The 20433-nt window shown below is 51.6% G+C and overlaps 1 protein-coding gene across 1 annotated transcript in view; it reads right to left on the reverse strand.

Annotated features, from left to right (window-relative positions):
• The window catches only part of DACH2 (dachshund family transcription factor 2), a 393174-nt gene that overhangs the window by 215624 nt on the left and 157117 nt on the right, over window positions 1-20433 (reverse strand). The window contains exon 2 of the mRNA XM_075323069.1: window positions 7262-7377. Coding sequence (XP_075179184.1) covers window positions 7262-7377 — 116 coding nt within the window. The remainder of the gene's footprint in view (window positions 1-7261; window positions 7378-20433) is intronic.

Consider the following 20433-nt stretch of genomic DNA (forward strand, 5'->3'; position numbering starts at 1 on the left):
CACTTATCCTGATTGACAGCTCCTCAGTGGCCCTCCTCCCAGCTACCGCTACAGCAAATTGGCATCCCTCCTCCCTGCTAATTGTCCACTCATGGAGTCCAACTGACAGCTGGTCAGGGCCCTCCTCTCTACTGATGCTGAATTACCACCAGATAGACAGCTCCTCAGTGTCCCTCCTCCCTGCTGCTGAATTCTCACACTTGTCAGTACAAGCTGCAGCAGTCAGGCTGGGTGGGTTACCCTACAGCTGGTGTAACAATGTTCATATTAATATGAGGATCATACAGCCATCATAAAATGGATTTTCATAGTAAGTTCACCAGCTTCATCAGGTGTAAGCTTTATGTAATAATGTATGTAGTTTATATTGTGATTTGTGGTGACAGAATAATAATCATTGTTACATTTTACAGATTAGCAACTTCTAATATATTTTAACTCCAATTTTATCCCCTTTTCAAGATCTCTGCTTGCTGTCAGTGACTGGAAACATTTACTGTACGATAGACAGATACGTTTTCACAGGTCGGGATTCGTTACAATCGCAGAGAATTCTCGGATACATTGGAGCGATCCATCGGGACAGACGAGACATTAATGTGGGGGATTTGATAGATATCCTGACTGATCGCTGCACTGAGATGTCACTGGGGAGGTCGGAGCTTGGACCTTTCTGTCCCTTTAAGTTGTGCCCCCTCCTCCGTGTCCATGGACCCCGAATGTGGCAGGGGTGACGGATTTTCCTTTATTAGGAAAGCCTCATTAACTAACGAGCTTGTGTCACCGCGGTTCTGACTCACTCCTTTTAAGAGATTTTCTACTTGACACTTGTTCTATGAATCATCAAGTACCCGGAGCCGGCGAGACCGGAGCAGTAATAAAGGGGAAGGTGACCTCCAGAATCACAGAGGCAAGAAAAGCAGGCGAGGGGTTAACACGAAACAGCCACGAAGGAAAACGTACCAATGTATCAACACATTGTATTCTCATCAGTGAATCACAATATTATTTATTATATACTTCAAAAACCTTCAGAGCAGCATTCACAATTCTGCTTTTCAATTCAAAACAGCTTGCAGTTTATTGACCCTCTGAAGTCATGTGACCTAACAGCTTAGAGCTATATAACTTCATTGTGCAGAATTGCAAATGCAGCTCTGGATGTGACCGGAGAAGAAGACACAATGTTGTTGGCGGTGTGATACTCTGCAGATGTCTTTTTACAGTATGTGGATGGGGCTCCTCACAATCTCATCCATGTTGGCGGTGCTGGTGCGATACTCTGCAGATTCTCTGGTTGAAAATACATAGAGAAAATAATCTGCATTTTGGTAGAGAACAGCAGAATTGTAGTTTCAGTGTAAAAAAAATTCTGGTTCCAATTTTACAATAAACGGAAAAAAAATCCTGAAAGTGTCTGATCTGTGATCTCCAGCAATGAGGACACTGAATCACAGGTTCAGAGAGGCAAATTGTGGCGATTGCCCTGGATGTCTCCGCGGCACAGGAATACGCCGCCACTTCCAGCGCATCCGCTAAGGAATGAACATATGGCTGCTCCCCCTTATCCCACATTCTTATGGATTTCCTAAAACCTCCGAGATGTCACCGCCACGCATAAAGTCACCACCGCTGGAAGCATTAATTACCAATTTCTGGTGCCTCGCCATATGCCGCACAATATATAACATTTACGAGCAGCGGAATTTCTGCCATTTGTGCATCAGAAACTTAATCAAGTTGAATTAATTCCAGGCAGAACTCAAGAGCTTCATGTATTTGAGGAAGAAAAGCCACCGCTGGAGAAGGAACCGTGTACGAGGGCAGCAACTGAGCGTAGAGAAAGCGGAGATCCAGCATGTGCGCAGGAGGCAGAACCTCCGGATTATCCGGATACATTGTATCCAATGAGTGGACACTGTGCAGTGATGAGGAGCCGGCGATGACTCCAGAGAAGGAGCTGAAACTACATCTGACCATTGCTACATGGCCGCACACAGACACTGCTGCATATACATCACAGGAGAGGCTTGGGACATACACATTACTGAGGAGGGGGGCATACAGCAATGGGGGGGCATACAGCTTTAGAGAGGGGGGGAGATACAGCTCTGAGGGGTATACAGCACTAGGGTGGAGGGGGACACAGAGCTCTGGGGGGTATACAGCACTGGGGTTGAGGGGGCAGACAGCACTGAGGTATAGAAGTATGCAGCCCGCACATTCCTCCATATAACAATGCATCCATATCGCTCCACATAATTTAATGCAGCCTTATATTACTCCATATAATGCACCCGCATATTCCTCCATAGTGTTATGCAGCCCCCATAGTCCTCCATATAGAATAATGCACCAAATATTCATCCATATAATATAATGCACCCCAGATTGCTCCACATAATATAATGCAGCCCCCATGCAGCAGCCCCATGTAGCCCTATGCGGCAGCACCATGCAGCCCCTGTAGCAGCACTATGCAGCCCCATGTAATTGCATTATGCAGCCCCATGTAGCAGCATTATTCAGCCCCATATAGTAGCATTATGCAGCCCCATGTAGCAGCATTATGCAGCCCCATGTAGTAGCATTATGCAGCCCCATAGTCGTCTGGCCACTGTGATCAATACATACTCCTCCCTGTTCCCCCGCTGCTCCGGTCTCCTTAGCGGGTCCACTGTTCTGCCTCTGACAGCTCAGGACACAGGCGCGCACAGTAATGACGTCATCGCGCTCCTCTGTACTGAGCTGTCAGAGGCAGAGTGCAGACAGACGCTGCCGGAGAATGATGAGAGAAGAAGTGCGCCGCTCCCTCTATGATTGCTTTCAATTGTATCGGCATCTGCGATGCCGATACAATTGAAAGTGCGATCCTCAGCGGGGGAGGGGGGGGGCGTGGGAGGTGAGGGAGGCCGGTGCAGCATTGGTATTGAGCCTCTTCTCTCTGACTCACTGGCTCCAAAGTGGCCGCGTGGACTGCCCCTATTGGCGGTACGCAACCCTGCCGTCTAAGAGTGGGCCCCTCGGTGGTACAGGGCCCCGGCACTTGCCCAGGTGTGCTGGGTGCTGACGCCGGCCCTGCATGAGGGACCCACTGAGCCCCCCGACATAGGAGCCAGGAGCATGAGGAACCCTCTGAGCCCCCAGACATAGGAGCCAGTGCAGGAGCGAACCACTAAGCCCCCCCAACATATGACACTTTGGTGGGTCCTATATAGGGGGCCGGTTTACGGAGCCAGACCTGCTGACGGAAACAAAAGAAATTTATAAAAAAATTGAGGGAATTTGAGGCTTTTGCAGCAGATTGCAAAACCTTACGCTGTTCAAAATTTAGGACTCTCAGACGCCGGCAAAGTTTCGGAAATGCTGAACTTTACATACCGACCACCATTTAAAAAAAAGTGCTGGAGATTATTGGAAGGCGGCGGAGCCAACGTCACCACCAGAGCCACTATAATGTACACCAGAAAGTGGCCTAAAATATAACAGAGCCCCCCCCAGCCCCAGACCTCGTAGATTTCCAGATCAATAAACCTAAAGATGCGACAAGTCCATTAAGAGGCGAGGACGTCTTCACCAATGTGACGCATCATCCTCCGGGGGCTTTTCATCAAGCCCTGCGGAGGAGACACCTGGAAAAGTTACAATGTCTCACTCCGGATTCAGGCTGCTCCGCTCGCAGAGGATTGTATTATTACTCTGGATTCAGGCTGCTCTGCTCGCAGAGGATTCTATCACTCTGGATTCAGGCTGCTTTGCTCGCAGAGGATTGTATCACTCCGGATTCAGGCCGCTCCACTCGCAGAGGATTGTATCACTCTGGATTCAGGCTGCTTTGCTTGCAGAGAATTGTATCGCTCTGGATTCAGGCTGCTCGCAGAGGATTGTATCACTCTGGATTCAGGCTGCTCTACTCGCAGAGGATTGTATCACTCTGGATTCAGGCCGCTCCGCTCGCAGTGGATTGTATCACTCTGGATTCAGGCCGCTCCGCTCGCAGAGGATTGTATCACTCCGGATTCAGGCTGTTCCGCTCGCAGAAGATTGTATCACTCTGGATTCAGGCCGCTCCGCTCGCAGAGGATTGAATCACTTTGGATTCAGGCCGCTCCGCTCGCAGAGGATTGTATCACTCCGGATTCAGGCCGCTCCGCTCGCAGAGGATTGTATCACTCTGGATTCAGGCAGCTGCACTAGCAGAGGATTGTATTACTCTGGATTCACGCCGCTCCACTTGCAGAGGATTGTATCACTCCGTATTCAGGCCGCTCCGCTCGCAGAGGATTGTATCACTCTGAATTCAGGCTGCTCCGCTCGCAGAGGATTGTATTACTCTGGATTCAGGCCGCTCCACTCGCAGAGGATTGTATCACTCTGGATTCAGGCAGCTGCACTAACAGAGGATTGTATTACTCTGGATTCAGGCTGTCCGCTCGCAGAGGATTGCATCACTCTGGATTCAGGGTGCTTTGCTCGCAGAGGATTGTATTACTCTGGATTCAGGCTGCTCCGCTCGCAGAGGATTGTTTACACTGGATACAATTATCTCCCTGCCCATAAACAAAGATAAAATGTAAATCATCACTTCTGGTTTCCAATATTCGGAGACTTCTTACACTCTGTGCGTCTCGGAGACAATTAGCGGAGGACAGATCGGGGTCATCTCAGACAGTCACATATTACACATCGAACACACAGAGGAAAAAGGAAGAAAAAAAAAGTTGAGCGTTGTGCGTTATTTAGATGTGATAATTTGTTATTTCCCCGGGAGACGCAGCGGTCGCTGAAGCATAAATTACAGAGATGGGGGCGCCGGATTCTGCGGATCTTTGGATGTTTAGACGACCGTCACATATATTATGTTGTTTTGGGGACGGAGCAGATGGGATGTAATGCACCGCAGGATGCGTCATCTATCACCATGACAATGCGCAGGCTCCTCGCCATCCCATCACCGCAGGGGGGGAAAGGACGAAACTCACGTCTGTGGCGGCACTCACCGGACGGCTGAAGTTTGGCACCGGCTCTGCCGCTCATTAATTTAATCACATTAATATATTACATGTACACATCAGAGGAGATGTCAGATCTAAAGGTTTCCGAGCTTCGAGGATCCCACAAGGATGAGGACACGACGGCTACCTGTCACCACAAATCCCTGATATGAAGGGGACGGGCGGGGGAGGGGACGCAGAGCCAGGAGGTGATAACAGAGAAATAGGGAAGATTTCCAGGAGAGAGGACTCATCAACATCCTCCATTATTATATTATTTTATCTTCTTAGAAATTTACAGCAGAATAGTGAGCGCAGCTCTGGAGTATAATACAGGAGGTAACTCAGGATCAGTAATGTAATGTATGTACACAGTGACTGCACCAGCAGAATAGTGAGTGCAGCTCTGGAGTATAATACAGGAGGTAACTCAGAATCAGTAATGTATGTACACAGTGACTGCACCAGCAGAATAGTGAGTGCAGCTCTGGAGTATAATACAGGAGGTAACTCAGGATCAGTAATGTAATGTATGTACACAGTGACTGCACCAGCAGAATAGTGAGTGCAGCTCTGGAGTATAATACAGGAGGTAACTCAGAATCAGTAATGTATGTACACAGTGACTGCACCAGCAGAATAGTGAGTGCAGCTCTGGAGTATAATACAGGAGGTAACTCAGGATCAGTAATGTAATGTATGTACACAGTGACTGCACCAGCAGAATAGTGAGTGCAGCTCTGGAGTATAATACAGGAGGTATCTCAGGATCAGTAATGTAATGTATGTACACAGTGACTACACCAGCAGAATAGTGAGCGCAGCTCTGGAGTATAATACAAGAGGTAACTCAGGATCAGTAATGTATATACACAGTGACTACACCAGCAGAATAGTGAGTGCAGCTCTGGAGTATAATACAGGAGGTCACTCAGGATCAGTAATGTAATGTATGTATACAGTGACTGCACCAGCAGAATAGTGAGTGCAGCTCTGGAGTATAATACAGGAGGTATCTCAGGATCAGTAATGTAATGTATGTACACAGTGACTACACCAGCAGAATAGTGAGCGCAGCTCTGGAGTATAATACAAGAGGTAACTCAGGACCAGTAATGTATATACACAGTGACTACACCAGCAGAATAGTGAGTGCAGCTCTGGAGTATAATACAGGAGGTCACTCAGGATCAGTAATGTAATGTATGTATACAGTGACTGCACCAGCAGAATAGTGAGTGCAGCTCTGGAGTATAATACAGGAGGTAACTCAGGATCAGTAATGTAATGTATGTACACAGTGACTGCACCAGCAGAATAGTGAGTGCAGCTCTGGAGTATAATACAGGAGGTAGCTCAGGATCAGTAATGTAATGTATGTACACAGTGACTGCACCAGCAGAATAGTGAGTGCAGCTCTGGAGTATAATACAGGAGGTAACTCAGGATCAGTAATGTATGTACACAGTGACTGCACCAGCAGAATAGTGAGTGCAGCTCTGGAGTATAATACAGGAGGTCACTCAGGATCAGTAATGTAATGTATGTACACAGTGACTGCACCAGCAGAATAGTGAGTGCAGCTCTGGAGTATAATACAGGAGGTAACTCAGGATCAGTAATGTATGTACACAGTGACTGCACCAGCAGAATAGTGAGTGCAGCTCTGGAGTATAATACAGGAGGTAACTCAGGATCAGTAATGTAATGTATGTATACAGTGACTGCACCAGCAGAATAGTGAGTGCAGCTCTGGAGTATAATACAGGAGGTAACTCAGGATCAGTAATGTATGTACACAGTGACTGCACCAGCAGAATAGGGAGTGCAGCTCTGGAGTATAATACAGGAGGTAACTCAGGATCAGTATGAATGGAGGTTTCATGTACATTCTCATTATTGGCACACAGGTTTTCTTTATATTATCACTTGGGCCTCTATCAGCCTTCACCTGGACCTTTTTACTGACGTATACAATGTAACAATCTTGTATCCAGTATTTGTAAATACAGATTGGTTTGTTAATTCTGCAGTTTACAAGCTCATTTATTGTTATGCTTCTCATTTAGCAGAAAGACGCCTCACAGGTCTATGGACCCCTATCAGGACTCCCCCACCTCTGTACCCCTATATCTTCTCCATTGCTGTGCATTACAATGTGAACCCTCGATGTCCCCCCTCCATTATTAGGGCCCAGATGGTGCAGCAGAACTCATTACACCATTATTAGTTTATTTGCAGCGGGTGGCCGGTGATGCTTCCATTACCTGTGTGGGAGAGGAGTCCGGGTGATAAGAGGCTCTGGACCCCGTGCGGCAGCAGACGAGCGTTCTCCTGAATCGTAACTCCCAGCGATCGCTTCGGGGGCCTCCCGGGTCTGGAGCTGTGGGCACACAATGGACAGAGTATGAGCCGACCTTATAGGAAATATTGTATGTTCTTCCCTCACAGAGGGGAAAAAAATATAATCACATTATTCTGTAAATGGCATCATTACATGGAGAATATTCATTATCTCTGCTTGCTGTCAATAAATGAAAACAATCTTGCTTCAATATGGAGGGGGGAGGGGGTCAGCGCCCGTCCCGTTCACTCAACCAATGATTTATTACAATACGTATATAGATTAAAACTGCAGAATGAAACATTGTAACAAACTATCATTCCTGGGGAAAGAAGTGAGAATATGATCTGTTACACTGTGACAAAGCCGCAGCTGTGAGAGATATTAGATATGTATGGGTTATCAGTTTCTGGATGGAATAAACAGCCGCAAGGAGAGATTCTGGAAAAGCAAAGAAAATGAATCAAAAGAGTAAAGAAATAATAAAAAATCCACAGAACAATAAACTATGAGGAAAAAAAAAAGCACAAAAATTCTTAAAGACAGAGGCCTTGTAGAATGAACTTCAGGACAGTTCTCACTTCTACCACTAGAGAACATTCCGCTGGAGGCGGAGCCTTGTACAGACTGCGCATGCGCAGGGGCGGAGCTATACTGCGTGGACCCCACCCCTCTCCTCATACCCCTTAGCAGCCACCTTGTGTTACACCTCGTGCAGCGGGTGCTCAGCGCAGATCTAGGGATCGTCAGGGATGATTTGTGTCAATTTGTGACTAAGTGATGTCAATATGAAGATTTAACAATCCAGAAAATATTACAGCAAGCGGCGCGCATCTCCGGGCGTCACTTATCCCGCGGATAATCAGCTCTCGTATCCGCCGCCTCTGATTACAAAATGTCAATTATTTTTCAATTTGGACAAGTTATTAAAAGAATATATCTTGTTGATCTCTTCATTTCAGCGGAAAGAAAAGTTTACAGCACGACAGATGGCAACAAGATGGTAAGAAGAAGATAGATCGATAGAGGGATAGAGGGATAGATAAAATAAAGAGATAATAGAGAGATAGAGGGATAGAGAGCGGGATAGATAAAATAAAGAGATAGAGAGATAGAGGGATAGAGAGAGGGATAGATAAAATAAAGAGATAGAGAGATAGACGGATAGAGAGAGGGATAGATAAAATAAAGAGATAGAGAGATAGACGGATAGAGAGAGGGATAGATAAAATAAAGAGATAATAGAGAGATAGACGGATAGAGAGAGGGATAGATAAAATAAAGAGATAGAGAGATAGATGGATAGAGAGAGGGATAGAGGGATAGAGGGATAGAGAGAGGGATAGATAAAATAAAGAGATAGAGAGATAGAGGGATAGAGAGAGGGATAGATAAAATAAAGAGATAATAGAGAGATAGATGGATAGAGAGAGGGATAGATAAAATAAAGAGATAATAGAGAGATAGACGGATAGAGAGAGGGATAGATAAAATAAAGAGATAATAGAGAGATAGAGGGATAGAGAGAGGGATAGATAAAATAAAGAGATAATAGAGAGATAGAAAGATGATATTAAACGGATGATAAATAGATAAAATAAAAGGTAGATAAATTAAACCAAAAACTGATAAAACTTGCAACTAAACTTGGACTGAGCATCCAAAAATAATCTTAATCTGCCTGTGATCAAATGGCAGAGATTGATTTTATATATATACTGGAGATCAAAATTAGAGAACACACAATTTTCTAAATGTTGCGGTCATTGTGCGGTCCTATGTGATTATATCCTGATATGAGGAAACTCGCAGGATTTTCCGCTTAATTCATAAACTGAATTAATTGTAAAGCAAATACGGTAATAAAAATGTAAAATAAAACACAATTAGAGAACACTGTCAGATGCTGTTAATCTGCACCTGGTGCGAATTTCCTTCATTATTTGACAATCCCTATGTAACTGGCAGTTTCCAGTTTGCACTGACTTTGCGGTTCCAAAGTGACTGAAACCCTCCGGCAGAAGGTTGTCCAGATGAAGTCAAAGGGGTGACCCTATCAGCCATAGCAAAAAAAGTTGGTTGTTCAAAGTCTGTGACTTCCAGAATATTGCATCTTTACATCATCACAAACTTTGTCAATTCCCCTAGGAAGGCCGGTCGCCCTTGAAAAACAAATGCAAGAGAGGACAGGATAATATAAAGAATCTCCATGGGTGATAGTTTCACCACTGCAGCTGGAATTGCTCGCCAGTTCAGCACTGAACAGGGAAAGGATCTGTCTCGTCATACAGTGTCACAACGTGTAAGAGCATTTGGACTGAAAGCCTCTGCAGTGACCAAACCTCTAATTAGCAGAAAGAATCACAAGGCTAGACTCCCCTTTGGTGAGGAGCATGTTGTGTGGACAGAGGAGAAGTGTCCACAGGTCATTTTAATGATGAAAGCAAGTGTAATTTATTTAGGTCTGATGGGAAACATTATTTTCATCAACAAACTAGGGAAAGACTGAACCCAAAGTATGTTAATAAGTCGTGGTGAAGCAAGGGTCATGGTTTGGGGAATGTTTTCTGCAGCAGGAGTTGAACCTCTCATACAGATACATGGCAGAGTGAATTTAAGTATGGATCAGAACCTTCTCCACAACACGCGGCTTCTTAGGCGTGCTTTGCACACTTCGATATCGCAGGTGCGATGTCGGTGGGGTCAAATGGAAAGTGACGCACATCCGGCATCGCATGCGACATCGTACTGTGTAAATCCTAGATGATACGATTAACGAGCGCAAAAGCGTCGTAATCGTATCATCGGTGCAGCGTCGGCGTAATCCATAATTACGCTGACGCGATGGTCCAATGTTGTTCCTCGCTCCTGCGGCAGCGCACATCGCTGTGTGTGAAGCCGCAGGAGCGAGGAACATCTCCTTTCCTGCCTCACTGCGGCTTCCGTAGGATATGCGGAAGGAAGGAGGTGGGCGGGATGTTTACATCCTGCCTATCTCCGCCCCTCCGCCGCTATTGGCCGCCTGCCGTGTGACGTCGCTATGACGCCGCACGACCCGCCCCCTTAGGAAGGAGGCGGGTCGCCGGCCACAGCGACAGTCGCAGGGCAGGTGAGTGCGTGTGAACCTGAAAAGCGAAAATTATCGCTACGCCAGCTATCACACGATATCGTACCTGCGACGGGGGCGGGGACTATCGCGTGCGACATCGCAGCATCGGCTTGCGATGTCGCAACGTGCAAAGCCGCCCTTACTTGTGTCCATCACTCAATCAACAGCAACAATCAACAGCAAGTTTCATGCAGGACAATGCCCCCTGTCACACAGCAAAACTGGGAAAGCAGCTACTGGAAACAATGAAATTGCCACAGCCCAAAGCCCTGATCTAAACCCAATAGAAAACCTCTGGAAAATCATTGGTGACAAAATTATGGCCAAGAAACTCCCAACAGTCAAAGAACTGTGGAAGAGACTGGAAGAAGAGTGGACCAAAATCCCCCCAGAGCAGTGTGAGGGACTAGTGATCTCCTGTGGCCACAGATGTGCTGAAGCCATTTCCAGCGATGGCCGGTGCACGTCCTACTGATTGTGACTGTTGTTACCTGCAGAGCATTTACTGATCATCTCTCTACAGTCATTGCTGCTCTCTAATTATCAGCATCAAGTTCTGGGCAAAATAAAGGTTTTATGTTGATAAATTTTAGATCTTTTGTAAAAACACTGCTCTAGTGGAATGGTGCGCCCCTTACCCTGTTCTAGTGGCATGGTGCGCCCCTTACCCTGCTCTAGTGACATGGTGCGCCCCTTACCCTGCTCTAGTGGCATGGTGCGCCCCTTACCCTGTTCTAGTGGCATGGTGCACCCCTTACCCTGCTCTAGTGGCATGGTGCACCCCTTACCCTGCTCTAGTGACATGGTGCGCCCCTTACCCTGTTCTAGTGGCATGGTGCACCCCTTACCCTGCTCTAGTGGCATGGTGCGCCCCTTACCCTCTTCTAGTGGCGTGGTGCACCACTTACCCTCTTCTAGTGGCATGGTGCGCCCCTTACCCTGTTCTAGTGGCATGGTGCACCCCTTACCCTCTTCTAGTGGCATGGTGCGCCCCTTACCCTGTTCTAGTGGCATGGTGCACCCCTTACCCTCTTCTAGTGGCATGGTGCACCACTTACCCTCTTCTAGTGGCATGGTGCACCACTTACCCTCTTCTAGTGGCATGGTGCGCCCCTTACCCTGTTCTAGTGGCATGGTGCACCCCTTACCCTCTTCTAGTGGCATGGTGCACCACTTACCCTCTTCTAGTGGCATGGTGCACCCCTTACCCTCTTCTAGTGGCATGGTGCACCCCTTACCCTCTTCTAGTGGCATGGTGCGCCCCTTACACAAAACCGGAGCACGGTCATCAATGGAGATTATATTATTTATGAAAAAAAACAACTGATCAGCCATTGCTCCCTGATTTTCATCTCCAGTGCACATTGTTATAGACGTTCCGGCTTCTGCCTCTTCTTCACAGATAACGGCACATACCGGAGGGTCACCTGTTCCAAGTGATCTGCACATACCGGAGGGTCACCTGTTCCAAGTGATCTGCACATACCGGAGGGTCACCTGTTCCAAGTGATCTGCACATACCGGAGGGTCACCTGTTCCCTGTGATCTGCACATACCGGAGGGTCACCTGTTCCCTGTGATCTGCACATACCGGAGGGTCACCTGTTCCCAGTGATCTGCACATACCGGAGGGTCACCTGTTCCCAGTGATCTGCACATACCGGAGGGTCACTTGTTCCCAGTGATCTGCACATACCGGAGGGTCACCTGTTCCCAGTGATCTGCACATACCGGAGGGTCACCTGTTCCCAGTGATCTGCACATACCGGAGGGTCACTTGTTCCCAGTGATCTGCACATACCGGAGGGTCACCTGTTCCCAGTGATCTGCACATACCGGAGGGTCACCTGTTCCCTGTGATCTGCACATACCAGAGGGTCACCTGTTCCCAGTGATCTGCACATACCGGAGGGTCACCTGTTCCCAGTGATCTGCACATACCGGAGGGTCACCTGTTCCCAGTGATCTGCACATACCGGAGGGTCACCTGTTCCCAGTGATCTGCACATACCGGAGGGTCACCTGTTCCCAGGGATCTGCACATACCGGAGGGTCACTTGTTCCCTGTGATCTGCACATACCGGAGGGTCACTTGTTCCCTGTGATCTGCACATACCGGAGGGTCACCTGTTCCCAGTGATCTGCACATACCGGAGGGTCACCTGTTCCCTGTGATCTGCACATACCGGAGGGTCACTTGTTCCCAGTGATCTGCACATACCGGAGGGTCACCTGTTCCCTGTGATCTGCACATACCGGAGGGTCACCTGTTCCCAGTGATCTGCACATACCGGAGGGTCACCTGTTCCCAGTGATCTGCACATACCGGAGGGTCACCTGTTCCCAGTGATCTGCATATACCGGAGGGTCACTTGTTCCCTGTGATCTGCACATACCGGAGGGTCACTTGTTCCCTGTGATCTGCACATACCGGAGGGTCACCTGTTCCCAGTGATCTGCACATACCGGAGGGTCACTTGTTCCCTGTGATCTGCACATACCGGAGGGTCACCTGTTCCCAGTGATCTGCACATACCGGAGGGTCACTTGTTCCCTGTGATCTGCACATACCGGAGGGTCACTTGTTCCCAGTGATCTGCACATACCGGAGGGTCACCTGTTCCCAGTGATCTGCACATACCGGAGGGTCACTTGTTCCCAGTGATCTGCACATACCGGAGGGTCACCTGTTCCCAGTGATCTGCACATACCGGAGGGTCACCTGTTCCCAGTGATCTGCACATACCGGAGGGTCACTTGTTCCCTGTGATCTGCACATACCGGAGGGTCACTTGTTCCCTGTGATCTGCACATACCGGAGGGTCACCTGTTCCCAGTGATCTGCACATACCGGAGGGTCACTTTTTCCCAGTGATCTGCACATACCGGAGGGTCACTTGTTCCCTGTGATCTGCACATACCGGAGGGTCACCTGTTCCCTGTGATCTGCACATACCGGAGGGTCACCTGTTCCCAGTGATCTGCACATACCGGAGGGTCACCTGTTCCCAGTGATCTGCACATACCGGAGGGTCACCTGTTCCCTGTGATCTGCACATACCGGAGGGTCACTTGTTCCCAGTGATCTGCACATACCGGAGGGTCACCTGTTCCCTGTGATCTGCACATACCGGAGGGTCACTTGTTCCCAGTGATCTGCACATACCGGAGGGTCACCTGTTCCCAGTGATCTGCACATACCGGAGGGTCACTTGTTCCCAGTGATCTGCACATACCGGAGGGTCACCTGTTCCCAGTGATCTGCACATACCGGAGGGTCACCTGTTCCCAGTGATCTGCACATACCGGAGGGTCACTTGTTCCCTGTGATCTGCACATACCGGAGGGTCACCTGTTTCCAGTGATCTGCACATACCGGAGGGTCACTTGTTCCCTGTGATCTGCACATACCGGAGGGTCACCTGTTCCCAGTGATCTGCACATACCGGAGGGTCACCTGTTCCCAGTGATCTGCACATACCGGAGGGTCACCTGTTCCCAGTGATCTGCACATACCGGAGGGTCACCTGTTCCCAGTTATCTCCACATACCGGAGGGTCACCTGTTTCCAGTGATCTGCACATACCGGAGGGTCACCTGTTCCCAGTGATCTGCACATACCGGAGGGTCACCTGTTCCCAGTGATCTGCACATACCGGAGGGTCACCTGTTCCCTGTGATCTGCACATACCGGAGGGTCACCTGTTCCCAGTGATCTGCACATACCGGAGGGTCACTTGTTCCCTGTGATCTGCACATACCGGAGGGTCACCTGTTCCCAGTGATCTGCACATACCGGAGGGTCACCTGTTCCCAGTGATCTGCACATACCGGAGGGTCACTTGTTCCCTGTGATCTGCACATACCGGAGGGTCACCTGTTCCCAGTGATCTGCACATACCGGTGGGTCACTTGTTCCCTGTGATCTGCACATACCGGAGGGTCACTTGTTCCCAGTGATCTGCACATACCGGAGGGTCACTTTTTCCCAGTGATCTGCACATACCGGAGGGTCACTTTTTCCCTGTGATCTGCACATACCGGAGGGTCACCTGTTCCCAGTGATTTGCACATACCGGAGGGTCACCTGTTCCCAGTGATCTGCACATACCGGAGGGTCACTTGTTCCCAGTGATCTGCACATACCGGAGGGTCACTTGTTCCCAGTGATCTGCACATACCGGAGGGTCACCTGTTCCCAGTGATCTGCACATACCGGAAGGTCACCTGTTCCCAGTGATCTGCACATACCGGAGGGTCACCTGTTCCCAGTGATCTGCACATACCGGAGGGTCACCTGTTCCCAGTGATCTGCACATACCGGAGGGTCACTTGTTCCCAGTGATCTGCACATACCGGAGGGTCACTTTTTCCCAGTGATCTGCACATACCGGAGGGTCACCTGTTCCCAGTGATCTGCACATACCGGAGGGTCACCTGTTCCCAGTGATCTGCACATACCGGAGGGTCACTTGTTCCCAGTGATCTGCACATACCGGAGGGTCACTTGTTCCCAGTGATCTGCACATACCGGAGGGTCACTTTTTCCCTGTGATCTGCACATACCGGAGGGTCACCTGTTCCCAGTGATCTGCACATACCGGAGGGTCACTTGTTCCCTGTGATCTGCACATACCGGAGGGTCACCTGTTCTCTGTGATCTGCACATACCGGAGGGTCACCTGTTCCCAGTGATCTGCACATACCGGAGGGTCACCTGTTCCCTGTGATCTGCACATACCGGAGGGTCACCTGTTCCCTGTGATCTGCACATACCGGAGGGTCACCTGTTCCCTGTGATCTGCACATACCGGAGGGTCACCTGTTCCCAGTGATCTGCACATACCGGAGGGTCACTTGTTCCCAGTGATCTGCACATACCGGAGGGTCACCTGTTCCCTGTGATCTGCACATACCGGAGGGTCACCTGTTCCCAGTGATCTGCACATACCGGAGGGTCACCTGTTCCCTGTGATCTGCACATACCGGAGGGTCACTTTTTCCCAGTGATCTGCACATACCGGAGGGTCACTTTTTCCCAGTGATCTGCACATACCGGAGGGTCACCTGTTCCCAGTGATCTGCACATACCGGAGGGTCACCTGTTCCCAGTGATCTGCACATACCGGAGGGTCACCTGTTCCCAGTGATCTGCACATACCGGAGGGTCACCTGTTCCCAGTGATCTGCACATACCGGAGGGTCACCTGTTCCCAGTGATGTGCACATACCGGAGGGTCACTTTTTCCCAGTGATCTGCACATACCGGAGGGTCACTTTTTCCCAGTGATCTGCACATACCGGAGGGTCCCTTGTCCCCAGTGATCTGCACATACCGGAGGGTCACTTGTTCCCTGTGATCTGCACATACCGGAGGCTCACTTATTCCCTGTGATTTGGGGAGCACCGTGTAACCTGCAGACAGATTACCTCCTTGTAGTAAGGAGTGGAGACTGGCGTGTGAGGTGGATCAGCGCCTCCACGGTCCCTTCGTGTAGGATGATGGATCACTCTGCAGCCGGGGGCTCCGCTAACAGCATTAACCTCACCCGTCAGCAGCACGGATTTTCCTCCAGGCCCAGAGAACCTCATAACATGTGAGTCTCAATTTCCAATCCAATGCATAAAAATGCAGGAAAATAGAAATCTGCACCTTTACACCCGGTGTTCATCGCTCGCCATAACCGGATTTACCCACTTACACTTCCAGGAAAGTCTCAGCAATAAAATCCACATTCTGCAGATCATCTCCCATCATGGAACAGATCAGTGAATGTCAAGGAGGATACAAGGAAGGGTTTACAAGACACCATGAAACGCGTAAGAACAGGGAAGAAACAGGAAAGTGACAACTGTTCAGCCCTCTGTATAAGGAGTGGATGGTGGAAAAAACCCTAGAAAACTATATAGAACCAGAAAGACCACAGGAATGGTGATAGGACCACCAGAATCATACTACAGGCCTCCAAATTACAGAGCGCCATAAGTAGACTACAGAAATGTATTACAGACTACTGTACACTACCTGCAGAGCGCCGTGCACACTATCTATAGAGCGCCAGACACATTGACCTCAGACCACCCCACATACTATCTACAGAGCACTGTACACAATGACCTCAGACCACCCCACATACTCTATACAGAGTGTCGTACACAATGACCACGGAGTGCTCCCCATACTACCTACAGAGCACTGTACACCGTGCTCTTAGACTTCCCCACGTAGTATCTACAGAGCACCATACACAATGACCACAAAGCACCCCACATACTACCTACAGAGCACTGTACACAATGACTGCAGAGCACTCCACATACTACCCATAGAGCGCTGTGCACACTGCCCTCAGGGCGCCCCGCACACTATCTACAGAGCGCCAGACACAATGACCTCAGACCACCCCACATACTATGTACAGAGTGTCGTACACAGTGACCACAGAGTGCTCCCCATACTACCTACAGAGCACTGTACACCGTGCTCTCAGACTGCCCCACGTAGTATCTACAGAGCGCCATACACAATGACCGCTGAGCACCCCACATACTACCTACAGAGCACTGTACACATTGTAATCACAGGACCCCACATACTATCTACAGAGCGCTGTACACAATGACCGCAGAGCACCCCACATATTACCCATAGAGAGCTGTACACACTGCCCTCAGGGAGCCCCGCACACTATCTATAGAGCGCTGAACATACTTCCCACAGAGCACCGCACATACTACCTACAGAGCACCATTCACACACTGTCCTCAGAACGCCCAGCACACTATCTACAGAGCACCGAACACAATGACCACAGAGCACTAGGCAAGGACTACAGAGCCTCATACAAGTAATGTGTCCGTACCATTTAAATAACTTTTGCCTGAGAGATCTTTTCCCACTCCCCCAGACACATAATTGTGGCGCTCGGAGGAGCGTTCATGACTTCCCTGTAGGGTCAGTGGAGTCGGCCACGAAAAGATTGGATCAGTTTAACTGCCTGACCCTTAGAGATTTGTGGAGCCCCCATATTCATTAGATGGTCGCAATAACCAATCAGAGACCACCATGAACCCAAGACTACAGCACAAAAATCGGCTGTGTGCAGAGGACACAGAGACCGGAGGGGGAGGGCTGCCGAAAAAACTCACAGTAACTTATTACCGGATTATAATCCTCAACCTCAGTATCTCTGAAGAAGAATCCAGTTCTCCGGCCTCTGCAGCACCCGGCACTCACCCCTGGGGTCTCACTACTCCGGCCTCTGCAGCACCCGCCACTCACCCCTGGGGTCTCACTACTCCATCCTCTGCAGCACCCGCCACTCACCCCTGGGGTCTCACTACTCCGGCCTCTGCAGCACCCGCCACTCACCCCTGGGGTCTCACTACTCCGGCCTCTGCAGCACCCAGCACTCACCCCTGGGGTCTCACTACTCCGGCCTCTGCAGCACCCGCCACTCACCCCTGGGGTCTCACTACTCCGGCCTCTGCAGCACCCGCCACTCACCCCTGGGGTCTCACTACTCCGGCCTCTGCAGCACCCGCCACTCACCCCTGGGGTCTCACTACTCCGGCCTCTGCAGCACCCGCCACTCACCCCTGGGGTCTCACTACTCCGGCCTCTGCAGCACCCGGCACTCACCCCTGGGGTCTCACTACTCCGGCCTCTGCAGCACCCGGCACTCACCCCTGGGGTCTCACTACTCCGGCCTCTGCAGCACCCGCCACTCACCCCTGGGGTCTCACTACTCCGGCCTCTGCAGCACCCGGCACTCACCCCTGGGGTCTCACTACTCCGGCCTCTGCAGCACCCGCCACTCACCCCTGGGGTCACACTACTCCGGCCTCTGCAGCACCCGCCACTCACCCCTGGGGTCTCACTACTCCGGCCTCTGCAGCACCCACCACTCACCCCTGGGGTCTCACTACTCCGGCCTCTGCAGCACCCGCCACTCACCCCTGGGGTCTCACTACTCCGGCCTCTGCAGCACCCGCCACTCACCCCTGGGGTTTCACTACTCCGGCCTCTGCAGCACCCGCCACTCACCCCTGGGGTCTCACTACTCCGGCCTCTGCAGCACCCGGCACTCACCCCTGGGGTCTCACTACTCCGGCCTCTGCAGCACCCGCCACTCACCCCTGGGGTCTCACTACTCCGGCCTCTGCAGCACCCGGCACTCACCCCTGGGGTCTCACTACTCCGGGCTCTGCAGCACCCGCCACTCACCCCTGGGGTCTCACTACTCCGGCCTCTGCAGCACCCGCCACTCACCCCTGGGGTCTCACTACTCCGGCCTCTGCAGCACCCGCCACTCACCCCTGGGGTCTCACTACTCCGGCCTCTGCAGCACCCGCCACTCACCCCTGGGGTCTCACTACTCCGGCCTCTGCAGCACCCGGCACTCACCCCTGGGGTCTCACTACTCCGGCCTCTGCAGCACCCGGCACTCACCCCTGGGGTCTCACTACTCCGGCCTCTGCAGCACCCGGCACTCACCCCTGGGGTCTCACTGCTCCGGCCTCTGCAGCACCCGGCACTCACCTCTGGGGTCTCACTACTCCATCCTCTGCAGCACCCGCCACTCACCCCTGGGGTCTCTCTACTCCGGCCTCTGCAGCACCCGGCACTCACCCCTGGGGTCTCACTGCTCCATCCTCTGCAGCACCCACCACTCACCCCTGGGGTCTCACTACTCTGGCCTCTGCAGCACCCGGCACTCACCCCTGGGGTCTCACTACTCTGGCCTCTGCAGCACCCGGCACTCACCCCTGGGGTCTCACTACTCCGGCCTCTGCAGCACCCACCACTCACCCCTGGGGTCTCACTACTCCGGCCTCTGCAGCACCCGCCACTCACCCCTGGGGTCTCACTACTCTGGCCTCTGCAGCACCCGGCACTCACCCCTGGGGTCTCACTACTCTGGCCTCTGCAGCACCCGGCACTCACCCCTGGGGTCTCACTACTCCGGCCTCTGCAGCACCCACCACTCACCCCTGGGGTCTCACTACTCCGGCCTCTGCAGCACCCGCCACTCACCCCTGGGGTCTCACTACTCTGGCCTCTGCAGCACCCGGCACTCACCCCTGGGGTCTCACTACTCCATCCTCTGCAGCACCCGGCACTCACCCCTGGGGTCTCACTACTCCGGCCTCTGCAGCACCCGGCACTCACCCCTGGGGTCTCACTACTCCGGCCTCTGCAGCACCCGGCACTCACCCCTGGGGTCTCACTGCTCCGGCCTCTGTAGCACCCGGCACTCACCCCTGGGGTCTCATTACTCCGGCCTCTGCAGCACCCGGCACTCACCCCTGGGGTCTCACTGCTCCGGCCTCTGCAGCACCCGTCACTCATCCCTGGGGTCTCACTACTCCGGCCTCTGCAGCACCCGGCACTCACCCCTGGGGTATCACTACTCTGGCCTCTACAGCACCCGGCACTCACCCCTGGGGTCTCACTGCTCCGGCCTCTGCAGCACCCGGCACTCACCCCTGGGGTCTCACTACTCCATCCTCTGCAGCACCCGGCACTCACCCCTGGGGTCTCACTGCTCCGGCCTCTGCAGCACCCACCACTCACCCCTGGGGTCTCACTACTCCGGCCTCTGCAGCACCCGTCACTCATCCCTGGGGTCTCACTACTCCGGCCTCTGCAGCACCCGGCACTCACCCCTGGGGTATCACTACTCTGGCCTCTACAGCACCCGGCACTCACCCCTGGGGTCTCACTACTCCGGCCTCTGCAGCACCCGGCACTCACCCCTGGGGTATCACTACTCTGGCCTCTACAGCACCCGGCACTCACCCCTGGGGTCTCACTGCTCCGGCCTCTGCAGCACCCGGCACTCACCCCTGGGGTCTCACTACTCCATCCTCTGCAGCACCCGGCACTCACCCCTGGGGTCTCACTGCTCCGGCCTCTGCAGCACCCACCACTCACCCCTGGGGTCTCACTACTCCGGCCTCTGCAGCACCCGGCACTCACCCCT

The sequence above is a fragment of the Anomaloglossus baeobatrachus genome, chromosome 9 (genome assembly GCF_048569485.1).
Source record: "Anomaloglossus baeobatrachus isolate aAnoBae1 chromosome 9, aAnoBae1.hap1, whole genome shotgun sequence".
NCBI classification, from domain to species: domain Eukaryota; kingdom Metazoa; phylum Chordata; class Amphibia; order Anura; family Aromobatidae; genus Anomaloglossus; species Anomaloglossus baeobatrachus.